This window comes from Phodopus roborovskii, unplaced genomic scaffold, assembly GCF_943737965.1.
Source record: "Phodopus roborovskii unplaced genomic scaffold, PHOROB, whole genome shotgun sequence".
Lineage (NCBI taxonomy): Eukaryota > Metazoa > Chordata > Mammalia > Rodentia > Cricetidae > Phodopus > Phodopus roborovskii.
The window spans coordinates 49,351,822-49,369,132 of NW_026126407.1; the positions used below are offsets into that span (position 1 = coordinate 49,351,822).

The 17,311-nt window shown below is 47.6% G+C and overlaps 1 protein-coding gene across 2 annotated transcripts in view; it reads right to left on the minus strand.

The window, feature by feature from the left end:
- Positions 1-664: 664 nt before the first annotated feature.
- The window catches only part of Abca3 (ATP binding cassette subfamily A member 3), a 50,398-nt gene continuing 33,751 nt past the window's right edge, over positions 665-17,311 (minus strand). For both annotated transcript variants that reach the window (XM_051181241.1, XM_051181240.1), the window contains exons 19-33: positions 15,915-16,013; positions 13,588-13,774; positions 12,290-12,593; positions 11,098-11,371; positions 9,566-9,770; positions 8,992-9,211; positions 8,581-8,739; positions 6,867-7,039; positions 4,860-4,988; positions 4,555-4,749; positions 3,228-3,415; positions 2,706-2,876; positions 2,260-2,450; positions 2,047-2,120; positions 665-1,613 (exon numbers count right to left, since the gene is read on the minus strand). In XM_051181241.1, the coding sequence (XP_051037198.1) occupies positions 1,482-1,613; positions 2,047-2,120; positions 2,260-2,450; positions 2,706-2,876; positions 3,228-3,415; positions 4,555-4,749; positions 4,860-4,988; positions 6,867-7,039; positions 8,581-8,739; positions 8,992-9,211; positions 9,566-9,770; positions 11,098-11,371; positions 12,290-12,593; positions 13,588-13,774; positions 15,915-16,013 (2,701 nt within the window). In that variant the 3' untranslated portion in view covers positions 665-1,481. The remainder of the gene's footprint in view (positions 1,614-2,046; positions 2,121-2,259; positions 2,451-2,705; positions 2,877-3,227; positions 3,416-4,554; positions 4,750-4,859; positions 4,989-6,866; positions 7,040-8,580; positions 8,740-8,991; positions 9,212-9,565; positions 9,771-11,097; positions 11,372-12,289; positions 12,594-13,587; positions 13,775-15,914; positions 16,014-17,311) is intronic.

Below are 17,311 nucleotides of genomic sequence, written 5' to 3' on the forward strand. Positions count from 1 at the left end.
TCTTTTTGATGTTGAACCAGATGTGCCTTGCATCAGCCCATATGATGTAGACAGGACCCATTTTTCATTTGCCTTTGGGCCTTGTTTGGCTGATGATTATCAACTTGATGGGATTTAAAAGGAGCACAGTAGCAAGTGTTTGCGCACGTGTGGGAGTTTCTAGATGTGTTAACTGACATGGAAGGCTGACCTCACCTGCTGTTTACCTTTCTCATCTAGGCCTGTTGCCTACCACCTTCTTGGTAGACTGAACTACAAGAAACATGGGTGGTGGCATCCCATGTGCCAGGGTCCTGGACTGGAAAGAAGGAAGCAAAGGGACAAGCACCAGCATTCCTGCCTGGAGATACGGCATGACTGATCATCGCTCGAAGCTCCCAACACTATGACTTCTTCTCCCTGATACTGTATCTTGAACCAGGAGACGCAACACACCCTCCCCCTTTAAGTTGCTTTTCTCAGGTATTTTATCCCATAGAAAGTAACTAATACAAAGCTATTCCTTCTCACAGCAGTGAGTCTTGTAAGCTTCCTCTCTGTTAGGAAAAGCCAATTCCTGCTTTATTGGAAACCTGATATGAGAGCCATATTTGAAAATGGGTTGTGGTGTAGTCAGCTAGTCCTCTGACCCCTCTTTATATCATATTTATGACTCAAAGACTAATCATGTCCCCTTAGCCTTTATTTTCTATAGAATCACAATTGTGTAAGTGTATCCTCAGGAGATGATACCACTCAGTCCTGTAGTTTCCCTGACTGTCCTGTGACCAGTAACTTCTTGAAGGCACAGAGCTGGGAATAGAGGACTCTGCTTTGAGTCTAACCACATTTCTTATGCTGTCGATACTCTGTGGGGTGACACCTGGCTCAGGATCAGTTCAGTTTGGTGCAGTGCCCATACCTGAAAGAGCACTGACACCCAAGGATGCCTTCACAACTGCACTGGAAGCCAAGGTCTCAGCACCTACTTACAGCCAATATCTTCCCTTCATGGAGTTATTGTCAATTTTCCTGCTCATTCATGGTAGCTGGGAAGTCCTTGTTGATGCTCAAGCCTGTTGGCTTTATTTTTCCTCCCTAGGGAGCTTATTATCATATGTAAACATGGAGGGTCCCTGGGGGGGCTCTCTGGACAAGCACTGGGAAGAAGTTCAGCCCCCCCCCCCAGGTTAGCTGCAGCAACACCTGGGATGGTTCTCCATGCAAAGACCACGGCCTATCTGTGTGCACTGTGGAATGGGCTCTGGGTCTGGGATGTGGTTTCAGAGTCTGTCTTCAAGAGTGGAAATCTGCAGCTGATTCCTGCCTGCAGCTCCTGATAGACACACTTGGTCCATTTTGTGCATATCACCTTGATTTCTTTTTTATGTCCATCATAGAAAAGAGTGATTAAAAATTAAAGGAAAGAGAAACTAGAAGGGAGAGCTGAGCACTGCCTAGCCCCTCCCATGCCTGGTGCTCTGAAGGCTGCCGCAAGCTCCTCATCGCCCATCCTCAGTGGTGGGGGGCTGCAGGTGGGCAAAGCTCAGAAACACTTGCTCCAGTGAGATCTGGCTCACAGAGTAATCATCCACTCCATACTTCTCCTTGGCTTTCTCCAGGATTCCAAATACCTGTTGAAACAGAAAAGCTACTAGTAAGAGAGCCCAGAACCCAGATAGCGAGTCTTCTGATAAGGGGAAGTTGTATCTCATCCTACCATTCCCCAGTGTGTCCTAGAGCCCCTGGATAAGTTAGTCCCATGAGGTCAGCAATGCTTGGGAAGAGGACACTGGTGAGCAGGGGCAGCAAGGTGGAAGCCAAAGCTTTGCTTTCACCTCAAAGCATGACCTTGAGCAACTGTGTCCCATCTCTGGGACCAGTTTCCCTTCATGCAAACATTCCTTTCTTCCACCTCAAATATTTTACATATAAGAACTCAAACCCATCAGCTATGAAGGTGATTCTACCTGGAAGAGAGTCCGGGATTACCATAGAGTGAAGAGTTCTAAAAGGCCCTTCTTTGTCATTACTAGCACCCTGTGGGATTCTGGGGCCTGCACTCACCTTGGCCCAGCTGAGGTCACAGCCAGGCAGATGATAATGGACCATGCCTTGGTGTTCATCTTCCAGGATGCTGCCTGTACAGAAGAGAGCATATTCTCATGTGGGTCAGGCTGGAGAGTTTGGCTTCTGTGTTGAGGGGTTAGGCATGAGGAATAAAATCTGTGCAGCAGATAACATGCCCAGACAGGGGCCCAGGCCCCATCCAGCACACACCTGGGAAGGTCAGGTCTACAAATGCCTTGAACTCCTCTAGTACTTCTTGCTTCCCTTCGCTCCGAACCTTGGCCTGCAGGGAGTAGCCGCTGCCAAATTTGCTCTTGAGGTGTTGTGGACTGCCCAGGCACTTGAACTGGCCCTGAACCATGATGGCTAGCCGGGTACATAAGGCTTCACACTCCTCCATACTGGGGGAAAGGAGAAAGTCTGAAAGAGTGCTGGAGGAGGCTGATGCCCACCCTGACTGTCAAAGGCTTGTGCAGATAGGAGGGTATCTATGCCCAGATCAGACCATTTCTGATTCCCCATTCTGAATGTATCCATATGCTGAGCCTTGGGAATATCCTTGCAGACCATGCTAGCTGCTGCCATATCTTCTGTTCACCTGTTTCCACCCCCACCATTCTGACTCTGCCCCTGACCCACAGATGCCCAAGCACTACCTGTGGGAGGTGATGACAATGGCCTTGCCAGATTCACGGGCCCTGGCCACAGTGTCCCAGAGCAGGCGCCGGGCCACAGGGTCCATGCCAGTGGACGGCTCATCCAGGAAGATGACTGCGGGCTCTCCAATGAGGGCAATGGCGGTGCTCAGTTTGCGTTTGTTACCGCCACTGGAGGTGGATCAGGATTAGTAATTAACATGAATACCCTGGATTCCAGCCGAGGCCCACCCACACCCAGTGACTCTAGAACATCCCAGGTCAGAGGATTTAGAAAGCCCACTGCACAGGGCTGGAGGCCATGGTGGGAGCTGTGCCCAGGGGTCCGTGAGATGACCAGTCAGCTTGCCTTGGCAGGAAATGACAGGAAAGTCCTCTCATATGGTAGGGTCTAAGTCATGCTATCAAGTCCAGTCTGATTCTGGAACCACTGACCTTGAGCTCTATAATAAGGAGACCCTAAACTACTTTGAGAGAACTAGGGCTTATCTCATAGGAACAGAGGCTAAGTGTAGGTCGCACCTGTAAGTTTTGACTAGTTTGTTGGCGTGTGGCTCCAGTAGCAGACCCCGAAGAGTATTCTCCACACAGACACTGATGAGGCGCTCTGGGATGCCTCGGAGTCGTGCATACATGACCAGCATCTCCCTGCCAGTCATGTGATCTAGCAGTGCATCAAACTGAGGGCAATAACCCATCCGCTGCCGAACCTAGATTGGAACATGGTATGGGAGGGAATGGGTTATAGAGGTCATTTCCTCTCAGAGGATCACAGTGATCCCCTTGTCCTGGTGCCTGTTTCTACGCCTGTCCTTAATTCACATCCCAATGAGTCTGTCCCTGGAGTCTGACTATCTCTCTATGTAGCTCTGACTGTCTTGAAACTCATTATGTAGACCATGCTGGTCTCCAACTCATAGAGGTCTTCCTGCCTCTGCCTCCCAAGTGCTGGGATTAAAGGAGTGCACTACCATGCCCAGCCATTTTTAATCCTTAGACATATTAAGTTATTTTTATAATTTTGGTCAGATAACTGAAGATCTTAAATTTGAGTTTGGGGACTGGAGAGATAGCATTTGTTGCCTGCCCTTCTAGAGGAGTTGGTTTGGTTCCCAGCACCCACACGATAGTTCTTATCATCTGTTACTTCAGTTCCTGGGGTCCAATGCCCTCTTCTGACTTCCATGGGACCAGGCATGCACATAGTATACACACATACAGGCAAACCACTCACACACATAAAATAAATAAATCTAGAAAAAATATCTGAATCTCTTGAGTGCTGTGCCTGTACACTCTGGTCATGCCTGGTTGCTTGCTCTGCTCATACTTGTGGACATAATATTGGCTTTCAGAAGTCTGGGATGAGCCCTTCTTTCAGTCCAGCACTCCCTGCTCTCAGCTCAGGATAGAAGTTCACTGACGGGCTTATATTCATGCCCTTTCCCTTTTTTTCAGCTCTGGCACATAGGGGCCTTCTATACTGTCCCCAGGTATTAGGGAACATATGGGATGTACCTGGTCCCTCCTCACTTTGGTTTCACCTTAATGAGTGAGAATCTGGATGGGCCCTGGACCTTCCTGTCTTCCTCTTATCTTTCTAGGCCTTTAAACCATATTTGTGTGTCCTAGACACAGAACAGTGTTGGGTGGACACAGACAGCTGAGTTGTTTCTTTGACCATTATTTCCTTCCCTCTACCTGTTTAAGCCTGGTCCTGTCATGGCCTTGCCCAGATGTCCACAAATATTACTATACCTATTGTGAGCCAAAGACAAGTCTATTTGGTCTCTCAGGTAGCCCTTGTCTTGCCTGGTCCAGATCAGTATGGTATTTCTGCTGCACCCACCTTTCCGATATCAGAACTGATGCTGTAACCCCCAACAAAGGCATCCCCTGAGGTGATGGTCTCCTCCCCAGTCAGCATTTTGAATGTTGTGGTTTTTCCAGCTCCATTGAAACCCAAAAGGCCAAAGCACTCCCCTTTCTGGACTGCAAGAGAGATCCTGTCCACAGCAAGGAGTGGTGCTCGATGATCATACACCTGTAAGATGCCAGTGAGAAAGCCCCAGGTGAGGAGGTCTGAAGATAATTCAGGCCCTCTGGCTGTTAGCCCCTGCTAACCTCTGGGGTACTAGGGCCAGCTGGTGTTACCTTGGAGAGCTCATTGATGATGAGAGGTGTGTCAAGCATGGAGTCCAAGCTGGGGACCAGGACTCGGCTCCTCTCGTCAGCTACATCTTGGTCCTCAGGAAGCACTGATGTCCGGTTCTGCAATTCTGCCTGATGATTTAAGATGGAGACTACACATGTGAATTCCAGCCCCATGGAAGGAAGGATAAGAACCAATGTCCACATGGGAAATGATGCCTATCACATATACACTCTTTCACAAGAGGTAGGATGTCTTAGAGACTGAACTCAGCATCTAGGAAAGGCCTAGCACAATAATTGAGTGTGGAACTCAAGGAGAAAACAATAGCCAGAGTGATGTGAATGAAGAGGTTTTTTTGTTTATTTTTATTATGTTTATAGTTGGATGTTTTCATGTGTGTCTATGCACCATGTATTTGTTTGTTTGCACGTGTCTTTGCAAGCCAGAAGAGGGTACCAAAATCCAATGGAACTGGAGTCAAAGGTATCTTTTAAACAATTTTAAAAATGTATTTTATATGTATGAGTTTTGTTTTGACTGCATGTATATCCATGCACCACCTGAGCCACATGAGAGCAGTGCCTGCAAAGGCCAAAAGAGAGCAATAGATCCCTTGTAAGTTGTGAGCCGCCATAAGGGTGCTGGTAATTGAAGCTGGGTCCTCTGGAAGAGCAGCAAGTGCTCATCATCCTGAACCATCTCCCCAGCCATTTTTTTTCATTTTTAAAGTTAAAAATTTAATTGTGTGTGTGTGTGTGTGTGTGTGTGTGTGTGTGTGTGGTGTGTGTGTGTGTACGAGTGAACAGCCCACAGAGGTGTGAAGTGTCAGGTAGTCCTGGAGCTAGAGTTGTGGGTAGTTGGTTGTTAGACATCTAATGTGAGTATCAGAAATGAACTGGGGTTAGTTGCAAGAGCAGTATGTGTTCTTAACTGCCAAGTCATTTTTTCCAGACCAAAGAACTTGGTTCTCTCTTCCAGCATCAGTTCCAGGGATCAAATTCAAGCTGTCAGGCTTATGTGACAAGCACTTTTACCCTCTGAAACTCTTGCCAGCTCACTCATTCATTTTCTTTAAAGAGATGTGTATTGCTATTTTGTTCAGGCTGGCTTCAACTAATGAGCTCAAGTGATCCCTGCTCTGTCTTCCTGAGTAGCCGAGACTATAGGTATGTACCATCGTGTCTGTCTGGGAAGACTTAATGTGGGAAGAACTCATTTGGGAGAAGTTGTAATGTTTTTTGAGAAGTCAGTTCAACTCAGGTGAATCTGGATACCCAGTGTGATTCTAACAGAGCTTGCTGTTTGTGTATATGAAGGAAGTAATGAAAAACTGAATGTGTGGGGTCAGTGAGATGGCTCAGTGGGTAAAGACACCTGCTGACAAAGCAGACAGCCAAGTTCCATGCCTGCGAGCCACATGGCAGGACAGAATCAATTCCCACAAGTTGTCTTCTGACCTCCACACTCACACATCTACACACCGATTAATTAATTAAAAACAAATATATGGCCAGATGGGTGGTGTACACCTTTAATCCCAGCACTCAGGAGGCAGAGGCAGGTGGATCTCTGAGTCAGGCCAGCTTAGTCTATATAGTGAGTTTCAGGACAGCCAAGGCTACATAGAGAAACCCTGTCTTAAAATAGTAAAAAGGAATATATGTGTTTATGTGATAACAAGTGGAGCAGACTTCTGTCTAGCTGGGCACCTCAAGTGGCTCAGGTGCTGCCTCTGCTAGGCTGCCACAGCTCAGGATCTCAGGCTTTATGGCAGATCTTGAAAATAACAAGTGCCAAGACCCCTTCCTGTGCTGTGACAGTGTACTTAGATCTGGCCATGCTGGCAGCTAACAGTATGTTCTGGCCATGAGGCAGTGTGACAAATGGGAGAGATGCTCAAAGTATACGAGCTTCAAGGTTGGGCTCATAGGGAGGCAGTCCTTCCCTGTCCCTGGTGGGTGTAGGGAGCATCTGTTAGCATTCCTGAATTTCCAGGAGACACTCACCAGAGTCCACCTCCTCTGGAAGGCACAGATGAAGGTCCTCAGTCTCCACAGCAGGTTGGTCTCGATGAGGAAGAGCAGGGCGAGGTAGATGCACCCTGAGGCAGCCATGGAGGTCACAAACTTGCCAACCCCTGGGCTGCTCCAAGCATAAAAGTTCTCTTGGTACTGGATGTCTGTGTAGGGCAAGGAGCAAGGCTGGGCCACATGCCGGTTACCCTTTCCCTTCCTGGACCACAGTGCTGTCCTTAGCTCCCCAGGTCACATTAATGTCCAGAACTTCCACCAAGGCTATATGCTCCAGTTCTTGAGGGCATGCCTTATGTTTGTCAATGTCAAACAAGAGCCTAGGTTCTTTCCAGCTCTGTAAGAATTCTACCATGTGAGGTGTACCTTGCACACCTGTGACAAAGGACTGATCACAAATTACAACCTCCTCTGCTATTCACACTACCTTGACTTGAGACTGGACAGCAATATGAAGATGCCCTAATCACAGCCCTCTCCAGCCATTCAAGTTTAGAGACTGGACAGGCATTCATAAGCTCTGTCTTAGGGAAGAAACTGCACTTTTGCCTTAGGGTATGCAGGGCTCTGTAGATGTGACTGCTGATCTCCCTGCTGATGTAAAAAGGAGACCATTCCAGGTATAAAAAGCCCCCATCCCCAAATAGGTCTAACTCTTAATCTGTGAACGTGACTTTGTTAAGAAATGAGACAGTTGGAGATGTCACTAAAGACCTAAGGGGGAGATCCTGGATTTAGGGTTAGCCCCACATCCAGTAACATGTCCTTGTAAGAGAAAGGCAGGAAATATGAGACTCAGAGACACAGGGGAGGAGGCTGTGCATAGACAGAGATGAAAGCCATAGCCAAGGAACCTGTGGATCACAGAATGCTGACAGAGGCATGATGGATCATCCCCTGAGCCTCTGGAGGGTGATGGCATTGCTCACACCTTAACTATGGACTATGTATCTGTTGATTATACCACAGGCTGTGGTATTCTGTTCTAGAAGTTGCAGGGCACCAGGACATGTGGAAAAATCAGATGCCCAGAAGCAGGCCTAGAACATGTAAGCAGTAGTAAGGGGCCGGTGATGAGGATAAAGTGTCTGATGACTCAGACTATGGAGCAATCCCTATTGTGAGGTGTTAAAAAGGAGGAAATCTGGGGCTGGGTGTAGCAGAGGAGGATTCGATTCCAAGCTCAATTCTTAGTAACACCATGGTGGCTCACAACCAACTTTTCTGGTCTCTGGGTACCAAGCATGAAAGTGGTACACAGGCAATATAGGCAAAACACCCATACGTATAATATTTTTAAAGGTGGAAATTTAATTTAATTATGACATTTAAAGGGAGGGGGCCTCTGAGAGGTGACAGCATTAAATACATTCTATGAGGCAAAGCTTCATAAGTGAACTCTGGTGGCTTTCTAAGAGGCCAGAGGATACAAGTCAACTCATCTCAGGTCACATGAAGCCTTGTGTATCCTTGGGATTCTGTGAGCAAGATAGTCATTGCCAGAAGTGGGACTTCGTCCTTGGAGGGCTACAGGACAGTAAGAACTTTTGATCTATAACTTACTCAGCCTCTGATACTGTGTTACAGGGAGCAGAAAAAGGATTACTATAAGCCCCTTAGGTGGGCAAGTCCTGGGGGAGCTCTGGCTGCAAAGGGAGAGAGTGGTAAGAGGGCCCATCTGGACACTCACTGTACTTCTTGCAGTAGCGGGTAGCAACCGGTGAGGAGGTGCAGTACCGTCGAGTCTCATAGTTCTCATAGAAGCTACTGACTGCCATGCCCAGGCAGTGGTTTGGCAGCACCAAGAACACATGATCCAAGGTTCTGGAAAGTTCTTCTAATTTCACAGCTGTGAAGAGGTACAGACATATACACTGGGGACAGATCCAGGAAAGGAAGGTCAAGTCTTAGGTATGCCTGCACCAGGCACTGGCAGACAGGATCTAGCTTAGGCTGGGCCAAGGAAAGTGGTCCCTCCTTGTGTGGCCCCTGGGAGAATGCTGCAGACACCCTCCCACCATTGTGACTGGCTAAGCAGGGTCTCCTTGTACAAAATGGTTAAGTGGGTGGCCCGTGGCTCAGGGTGTTATTCAGTTCCCACCTGGGATGCGCATGATAGTGACTATGATGAAGGTGGCAATGCCCGACAGGATGTTGAATATGGTCAGCCTGGTATAAGCTGTGGATGCAGCCGAGAAGAGGAAGCTCATGAGGTACATGAGGGGGATGATGGCCCAGCCGTACAGCATGAGCAGCAGCAGCAAGTCGGCCAGGTGGCCATCCCTCGTGAAGGCTTGCACATCAAAGGCTTGGAACACCACCTGCAGCAGCACACATGAGGCTGGTCAGTGCACAGGAAGCTCCCCAGGGTCAGGGGAAGGGAATGTTGGGAGCATTCAATGTTTTTTAGGCGCTGATTGGCTGTCAGACCTAATGGCTCCATGGTGGCTGTTACCCTGGGACCTCTCTAAGATAGTTTCGAGGTTACTAAACCAGGACAGCTAGCCCTAGTCTTGCCTATCAAAGGGCAAGGAAGAAAACACCCATTGTTTTCAACAGTCCCCTGGATCAGAACTCAGCTGCTAGATGGACTTCCCTGCTGGTTCTGGTTTTGTAAGGGACCCCATATGTGTTCCTGGATGTGGAGGGCAGGGTCCAGCACACCCAGCACTCACCAGAAGTAGTAGACTAGGAATGAGGAAGGAGATGAGGTCCCACAGCAGAGCAGAAAGCCAGAAGGTAGCCACATGGACACCGCTCACAAATTGAATATGCTTGGCCTGGACAGCTCTCTCAGTGACTGCCAGGATAGAAAACGTGCTGGCCAGAAATGCCATGGCGATGAGCAAATTGAGGGCGATGTCAAATCCCTTCCGGCCCCTGGGGAGGGCAGAGCACAGTGCGTCTGGGTAGTGGGAAAGATTGAGCCCTTGGTCATTACCATCCAAATCCATGGACAGTAGCCAAACTGCTCAAGGGGGGTAAGGAAGGACCTTAAAGATGGTAAAATCCCACTCCCTAAGGATGGCTCCTCTCAGTGTCATGAATGAGCAAGGGCAGCATTCTCCCCTAGGCTGCTTCTATAGGTTTCTAAACCATTGTCCCTGTGCACTCAGGGACACTTGTACTTCTGTATGTCACTATGTTTGCTGGGAATTCCTGCCCTGCTCTCTGATCACCTCCTCTAGACCTCACTGTTAACTTTCCTAGGCCTCTGTGGTAGATAGATTCCCCTTCCTATAACATCATGTGTTCTACAGCTAGTTGACAACAATACCTTCTAGAAATGGGCTCAGAAAGCTTTACTTCAGAGCTTAAAAACTTTAGATATTTTTAACAAATGATATTGGGATAAAGAGTTGCATTAAGCTGGGTGTGGTGGCACACCAGCATTTGGGAGGCAGAGGCAGGTGGATCTCTGTGACTTCAAGGCCAGCCTGGTCTACAGAGGGAGTTCCAGGACAGCCAGGGCCAATACATAGAGAAATCCTGTCTTGACAAAACAAAACAAAACACCCTCTCCAAAAAAACACCCCAAACCAAAAAGTGTTTGACAAGAAAAAGAAAGGGATAGCAGGGGAAGGAGGCCAGAACATGGACAAACCCTAGACACACCATGCTGACAGGTCATGTGCTATACAATTCGATTTCTATGAAATAACCACATCAGGAAGCCCTACAGAAACAACAGATAAGCAGTTTTGAGGGCTGAGAGTTGGGAGGATGAGTGATTGTTAGAAAGTTCAGGACTGTTGGGAGACAATTAGAGTTAACAGAAAGACACTGAGGTGAAGCGGCCACCTCTGCTACATGAAAAAGCACCTGACTGTATGCTGTGGGTAACATTTTCATGAACAACTGGTATCCTCATAATAGTCTGCCCCTTAGCCTGCTTGTTGGATCTCCCAGTCTACAGCCGAATAGGTGAGACTACTTTTCTTCATCTCTAAGCACAGCCCCTACCCTACTGCCAAGGACTCTGCCAGAAAGAGAAGGCAAAGATATCCTCAGACCACAGCCCCTGTGGAATGGGTGTTTAGGTTCTGATTTGCTGAGATAGGAAAGTCTGAGGGGCTGAAGTGACCTTGGCCAAGGAGCAGCAGCATCTAAGGGTAAATACACCATCATTCTTCCATCTACAAAGACTTGTTTCTGGCACAGTCACAATGGCAATCCACCTGAATGGGTGTGTGGGCTGTACACGTACTCATTGAACTGGTCCTTGGCAACTTGCAGGGTGCTCCGGGGCTGGGGATAGTTGGAAATCTCAATGGAGGCCTGAGGGCCACACAGCAGCTTGAATAGAAGATTGTCCACAATGGCCAGGGCAGTAGCTGGGGAGTGGTATGCCTGGTTGTTGAACAAGGCAGTGACCTCTGTCTGTTCTCCTGTATCTCTGAAGGATGTTGCTACCAGGCACCGTTCATTAAAGCCGCCCCCTTCCACTGAGGCCCTGAAAACCAGGAACTCCTCTAGGTCACCTGTGGAGTAATACAGTGTCAGGGTACCAGGTGGGACAAATAGGAGCACCATCATTGATCCAATGACTCTCAGGGATTCAACACAGGCACAGGTGAGTTGGGACCCTGGGCTCCTGGGACTGCCACTGGGCCAGCAGGGCCCACATGGTGCTGACAATTTCTCAACTGCTGATATAATCACCCATTTACCAAGAAGGAACTCTTGTCATTTTGTCATCAATCTGTCCAGAGAACCTCAGGGTTGCTGGTAACAATGTGGGAGGGAGTGGTGAAAGAAGAAAACCTTCCAGGACACTCCAGAACATGGCAGTTTAAGCCTGGGACAATACGATCAATGACTACCAGAAAGTCAAGGCAGCTGTAAATTTCAAGGTGTTGGAGGAAAGCTCTATGTCACATGGCAGCATACTATCAGCAGCCTAGTCTATAAACAAAGGCAAGTTATACAGTAATCACTGAACTTCTTGCCTTTTCTTCTGCCTGCATATATGTCTGTGTGAGGGTGTCAGATCCCCTGGGATTAGAGTTACAGACAGGTGTGAGCTCTCATTGTGAGTGCTGGGAATTAAATCCAGGTCCTCTGGAAGTATAGTCAGTGCTCTTAACTGCTGAGCCATCTCTCCAACCTCTGCATTTTGTTCATAAAGGGTCCCAAAGAATGATTATGTCCATGTCATAGGAGTGTGCCTGTGCCTCTGGTATCCCAAGAATATTTCCTGACTTAGTATCATGAGCTTTAGCCTAAGGGACATGTGATAATGTATAAAGGCAAATTTGATTGCCATGATATGAGGTAGGCCATACCAGGGATGCTGCTAAATGTGCTATAAAGGCAAAGGTCAGTAAAGGATGATCCAACCCAGACACAACAACAACACTGTCAGTACCCCTGGGCCCCACGCCCCAGCTACTCCTCACCCAACACTTCACGGGGCTCCTGCCTCTCAGCCTGCAGCATGTCTTTCAGATGCTCAGACAACTGCTGATCCAGTTGAGAGGCGCCTGAGACCGTGAAGGGCACAACTGTTCTACCATACTCGTCCAGGCTTAGCTTCAGAGGAGGGTCATCAAGGATCTCTGAGGTGTAGTTGATAGCCAGGAGGGCTAGGGTGATGCAGGTCAGGGGCACCAGGACCTGAGCCGCTACCATCTTCCATTCCCGCCAGCTGTATGTAGCCTTCTTCAGGAACATGGCCCAGAACTGCTGGCAGTGGAGGGCAAGCTGCAGCAGAGGTGAAGCAGAGGACATGCTGTACACGGGGACTGGCAGCAGACCAAGTGCTGACCCAAGTGACACACACTATGGGACTTTGGTTGACATTCTCCTGGGCAGCTACACCAAGAACAATTGGTGGTGATGTGGAGCCATGTGTGGAACTCAAAAACTTGGAAAGTACATGTGCCAGCAGATCCCTACATGGGTTTGTGAGGTCTCACTATTAGCCACAAAGGCTTGGCAGATGCTTTTATCAGAGTACTGAAGGTCTGGCTGGGGCTCCCTGCCTTTATTTTGCCCTTCAATGGAGGTGAAGTGAAGGCTCTAGCCTGGCTTATACATAGCAGACAGACAACTCCCCTCACCTGCCTCCTGGGACTCCCTGCACTACATCTCTCCTTCTTGATCTTACCTCAGGAACTAAGAGCCAAGCTTCTAGGCTGAGGCTCTGCACATGTTGGGTATGTGAATTTTGGTTAGATCTTGGTATTCTGGCTCTAAAATGGGAGAGTGTCCTCCCTGCTGCCCTCTTACCTCATTAGGTGGCTGTCAAGGCATGTTAGCACAGAGCTTGGCATAAGGCAGGCCCCTCCAACAAGGAAATTTCATTGTTAAAAGAAAATGTACAGTTTTCTGTGCATGCCCAAGTTAGACAAGAATATATTTCAGGCGGGTGTGGCAGAGCACACCTGTAATCCCAGCATTTGGAAGCAGAGCCAGGATGATCACCACAAGTTTGAGGCCATCCTGGATTACATAGTGAGTTTTAGGCCAACTTGGACAACAGAGTGAGCTCTTTTCCCAAAAAGTATCAAATAAAAAAGCCATCTGAATGTTTTCTCTCCCTGCTGAACCACGCAGCACAAGCTGTAATCTGCCCTCCATTCTCTACTGAAGCTGCTGTTATGTGGACTGCCCCCTGCCTCCATTTATATGAAGAGTTGGGAGGATGGCAACCTTCCCATGCCAGCCTTGTGTGGTCCCAGGTTGAGATGCTCACCCCGGTGTTGAGCTTGAGCATGGCTTCTTCTTCCTCTACTATGGCTCCAATGCCGTTCGTTGGGTCCATTACCCCACACAAGTTACTATCTAAAGCCCAGTCACTTGCCCGCCTCTCATGCTGGTACTGAAGAGCAGGAAGCTGGATGGCTTGAATGTCCATGCTGGTGTCCACCAGCTTACCAACCCTGCACCAGAACACAGCCATCAGTCATAATGAAGAGATTGTTCCACCAAGTCATCAACACAGAAAGAGGACTTTTTAAAGAGGCTCTGAAGCAGCAGAACGAGGCAGCAGCTTGTTCTCTCTCTCACTCACTCATCCACCCATTCATCCATCAGTGCATATCTCCAGAACATCACCTCTGCGTAGCCAGATGCAGGGAAAGAGACAACCAGTTGGGGTTCTAGTGCATAGGGCCCTGTTCCCAAAGGTAACTACCCAGTGTCAGTATTTATAGTCAGGGTGTTCAAGGGGGGTTAAGAAGAGATGTCTAGCACTGTGGCTTCACCATGTGTCAAGAGGGCTCATCACACAACCTGTGCTGGGTCCCAAGAAGACAAAGGTTAGGGGGTCTGCCTGCCTAAGCTAAGCCTGGGAGGCAGACAACTATGCTGCAGAAGAGCACGACAGGGATAGACACAGTAGAGGGAGGGCAGGTGGTGGGGTCCTGCAGCAGGTGCTTGGGGTCAGGATGTGCCACGGTTGCATTTTAACCTGCTCAAGGCTGTCACAATTGTCGGAGTTAATATGTTCTCAGGCACCACTCTCTTCAGGTTATGGTTAGGAATATGAACTTCAGTCAGTCTCCCTGCACACATGCAAAGTTCTCAGAGGCAGTGCCCCCTCTGGTTTTCTCTTCTGGCATTTGCTTGGCTGTGCCCATGGTGTTCCTAGCTAGTCACTGAGTAGAGAGATGAGCGAATGTGAACAAATGGACAAACATACTAGCAATGAAGCCGATGGCATTTTCTATTTTAGTGCTTCTGACAGAAGCTTCTGAATGACAGAACTGCATCACTAATGGAGTGACAGAAATTATTGTATAATCCACTCCCAGGCATTTATCCAAGAGAAATGTGTGCATGCAACCACACAAAACCACACAAAATGTTTACAACAACATGATCCATGAAAGTAAAAAAAAAAAAAAAAAGATCTGGGTGGTAGTGGCACATGCCTTTAATTCCAGCACACGGGAGGCAGAGGCAGAGGCAGAGGCAGGAGGATCTCTGTGAGTTCAAGACCAGCCTGGTCTACAGAGTGAATTCCAGGACAGGCTCCAAAGCTACACAGAGAAACTCTGTCTTGAAAAAAAAATATGCCACCCGCCATCTGAGTTTCTGCTGTGCTGCCTGCCCTTATTGCTAGCAGGATCCTTGGCAGGCTGGCAGAGACTCGGGATATTTTTCTACTGAGGTAAGTTACTCAGATAAACCACTGACCTGGAGCTGAGGTAAAATGACAGTCAGATGTTGGCTGGGGCCATGTGCTGAATGTAAATGGGATGACCAAGTGGACTTGGGACTAACAGGCATTGAATTCCAGGAAACACAAAGATACAGAGGCCTATAGCTTTGGAGAGAAACCTAGACCTGAGTCCTCAGATACAGCTGACAGCAGGTTGGCATGTAGCTTTTTTATTCAACTAAGATGCACCAAAAGTTGCTGATTTTCCTTCCCTCCCTCCCTTGTCTGTTGTGTTTCAAGGTGCACGAACTCTTTCTGTGCCAGACTGTATGTACCCACTGGTCTCCCTACTGTAATGCTGGCCTTCCTGTTGGTCTCCACAGCCCCTGAGGTAGATGTCTTTGAGAACATAGCATAAAATCTTATAACTTATAGTCAGTTATTATGCTGCTTCTTCTGACCATGGCTTCCTCAAGAAGAAAAAAATATTTCACAAATATATATTTTACTTCCAGCTATTAGCACTGTATCAGCCAGACCAGCATTCAAGAAACTCACCAGAAATACAGCATTGGTCTGGCACTCTAAAGACCTGAGAGCTAACCTTCAGCCTTTCAGTACAGAAGTATAAATCCTGTGTGGTGACCCAAGCCTCAGAGGACCTTTTAACTTCACGCTGACCTGTGTTGGGTGGTTGTCTCAGGAGGGATCCTGGGTAGCACAGGCACATTCCTGGCACAGAGGCCATGGCTTTGTAAGTATTCAGGTGTCTGGGAAACTTACATCTGAACTCTGGCTCTGAGTCCCTGCGCTGCTGTGTTCACATCTCCATCTCTGACAGTACCCCAAGGCATAACACTTTAACAAAATCATCCCCAATGAAGGTCTGGGGCAGATAGAAGCCCACACCTACTGACCGAAGGAAGACTTCCTCCATGGTGGTGACAGAGGCTCCAAAGCTGGCAATTCCTAATTCCTTCTGCTTCTTTTCCAGTTTAGCAAACAGACTTTCAAACCTGAAAAGAGTGATAAGGCTTTTTCAGACACTTTCTAAATACTTTGTTTTTAAGTAAATGCCTTTGTATACAATGTGGAAAACTGAGGGTAGAATTGTGTCCTGCAATGCCATTTTTTCTTCCTTAAAAATGAATTAAAAACTTTTTACAGGTGGTAGTGTTGCATACCTTTAATCCCAGCACCCAGGAGGCAGAGGCAAGTGTATCTCTGTAAGTTTGAGGTCAGACTTGTCTACAAGAGCTAGTTCCAGGACAGCTAGGGCTACATAGAAAAATCCTGTCTCAAAAACATAAAAGGAAAAAAAAAAGATATGCCTTCTTTTTTTGATAAAAACTGAAAATTTATCTTTATTTATTTATTTTTTATTTTAAAAGATATGCCTTCTTACAGGGCTGGAGAGCTGGCTCAGCAGTTGAGAGCACTGACTGTTCTTCTAGAGGTCCCGAGTTCAATTCCCAGTACCCACATGATGGCTCACAATCATCTATAGTGGAATCTGAAGCCTTCTTCTGGCATAGTCATACATGCAGATAGAGGATTCACATACATTAAATAAATAAATCTTAAAAAACCTTTTTGGTGGTCAAACCTGAGTCCTTGCTTGTGCTTTTACTACTGAGATATAGCTACACTTCCCAGTCCAAGTTCTTATTTTTCTTAGAGAGGTTTTAGGTTCATGGAAAAATTTAGAGGAGGGGGTAGAGATTTATTATGTCATCCTACTCATATTTTTCACTCTAAGCACTTGGACTTGGGCTCTAAGACCACAAAGGGTAAAATATTCTGGGAAGTGTTTCCTCAAAGTCAGCACATAGAACCTGTGGTCCAGAGGTGGCAGCCAAACTTGGTCACATGTAAAAGTTCCTAGGTGGCACCAGTACTAAAGGCATAAGGAGTTTGGAGAGCAGCTGAAGCTCGACACTGTGTGGCAGGGCTGGAGGAGACTCGAGCATCTTGGAGATGCCAGGACCATCGGCAGCCACCAAGGACAGTGGCAGCAGTGGTGTGGAGCCATCCTGTCTCTAGGAGACAATCTGTGTGGGCTGCAGGGGGTGGAGCGAGGGAAGTGGCCCAAGTCCTTTTGAGGAGGCCAGAAGATTATGAGTGAATCCCAGACTGGATATTGCCTTATTTTGGTTTTGGTATGATTGTGACTCTGAAATAAGAAAGCCCAAAGTTGAGAGACTTAAAGTTTTACAAGAGATTTTAGAGTTTTATAGAGACTTGTATTTTTTGCTTGCTTGTTCTTGTTTGTTTATTCTGAGACAGGTTTTTCTGTGTAACAGCTCTGGATGTC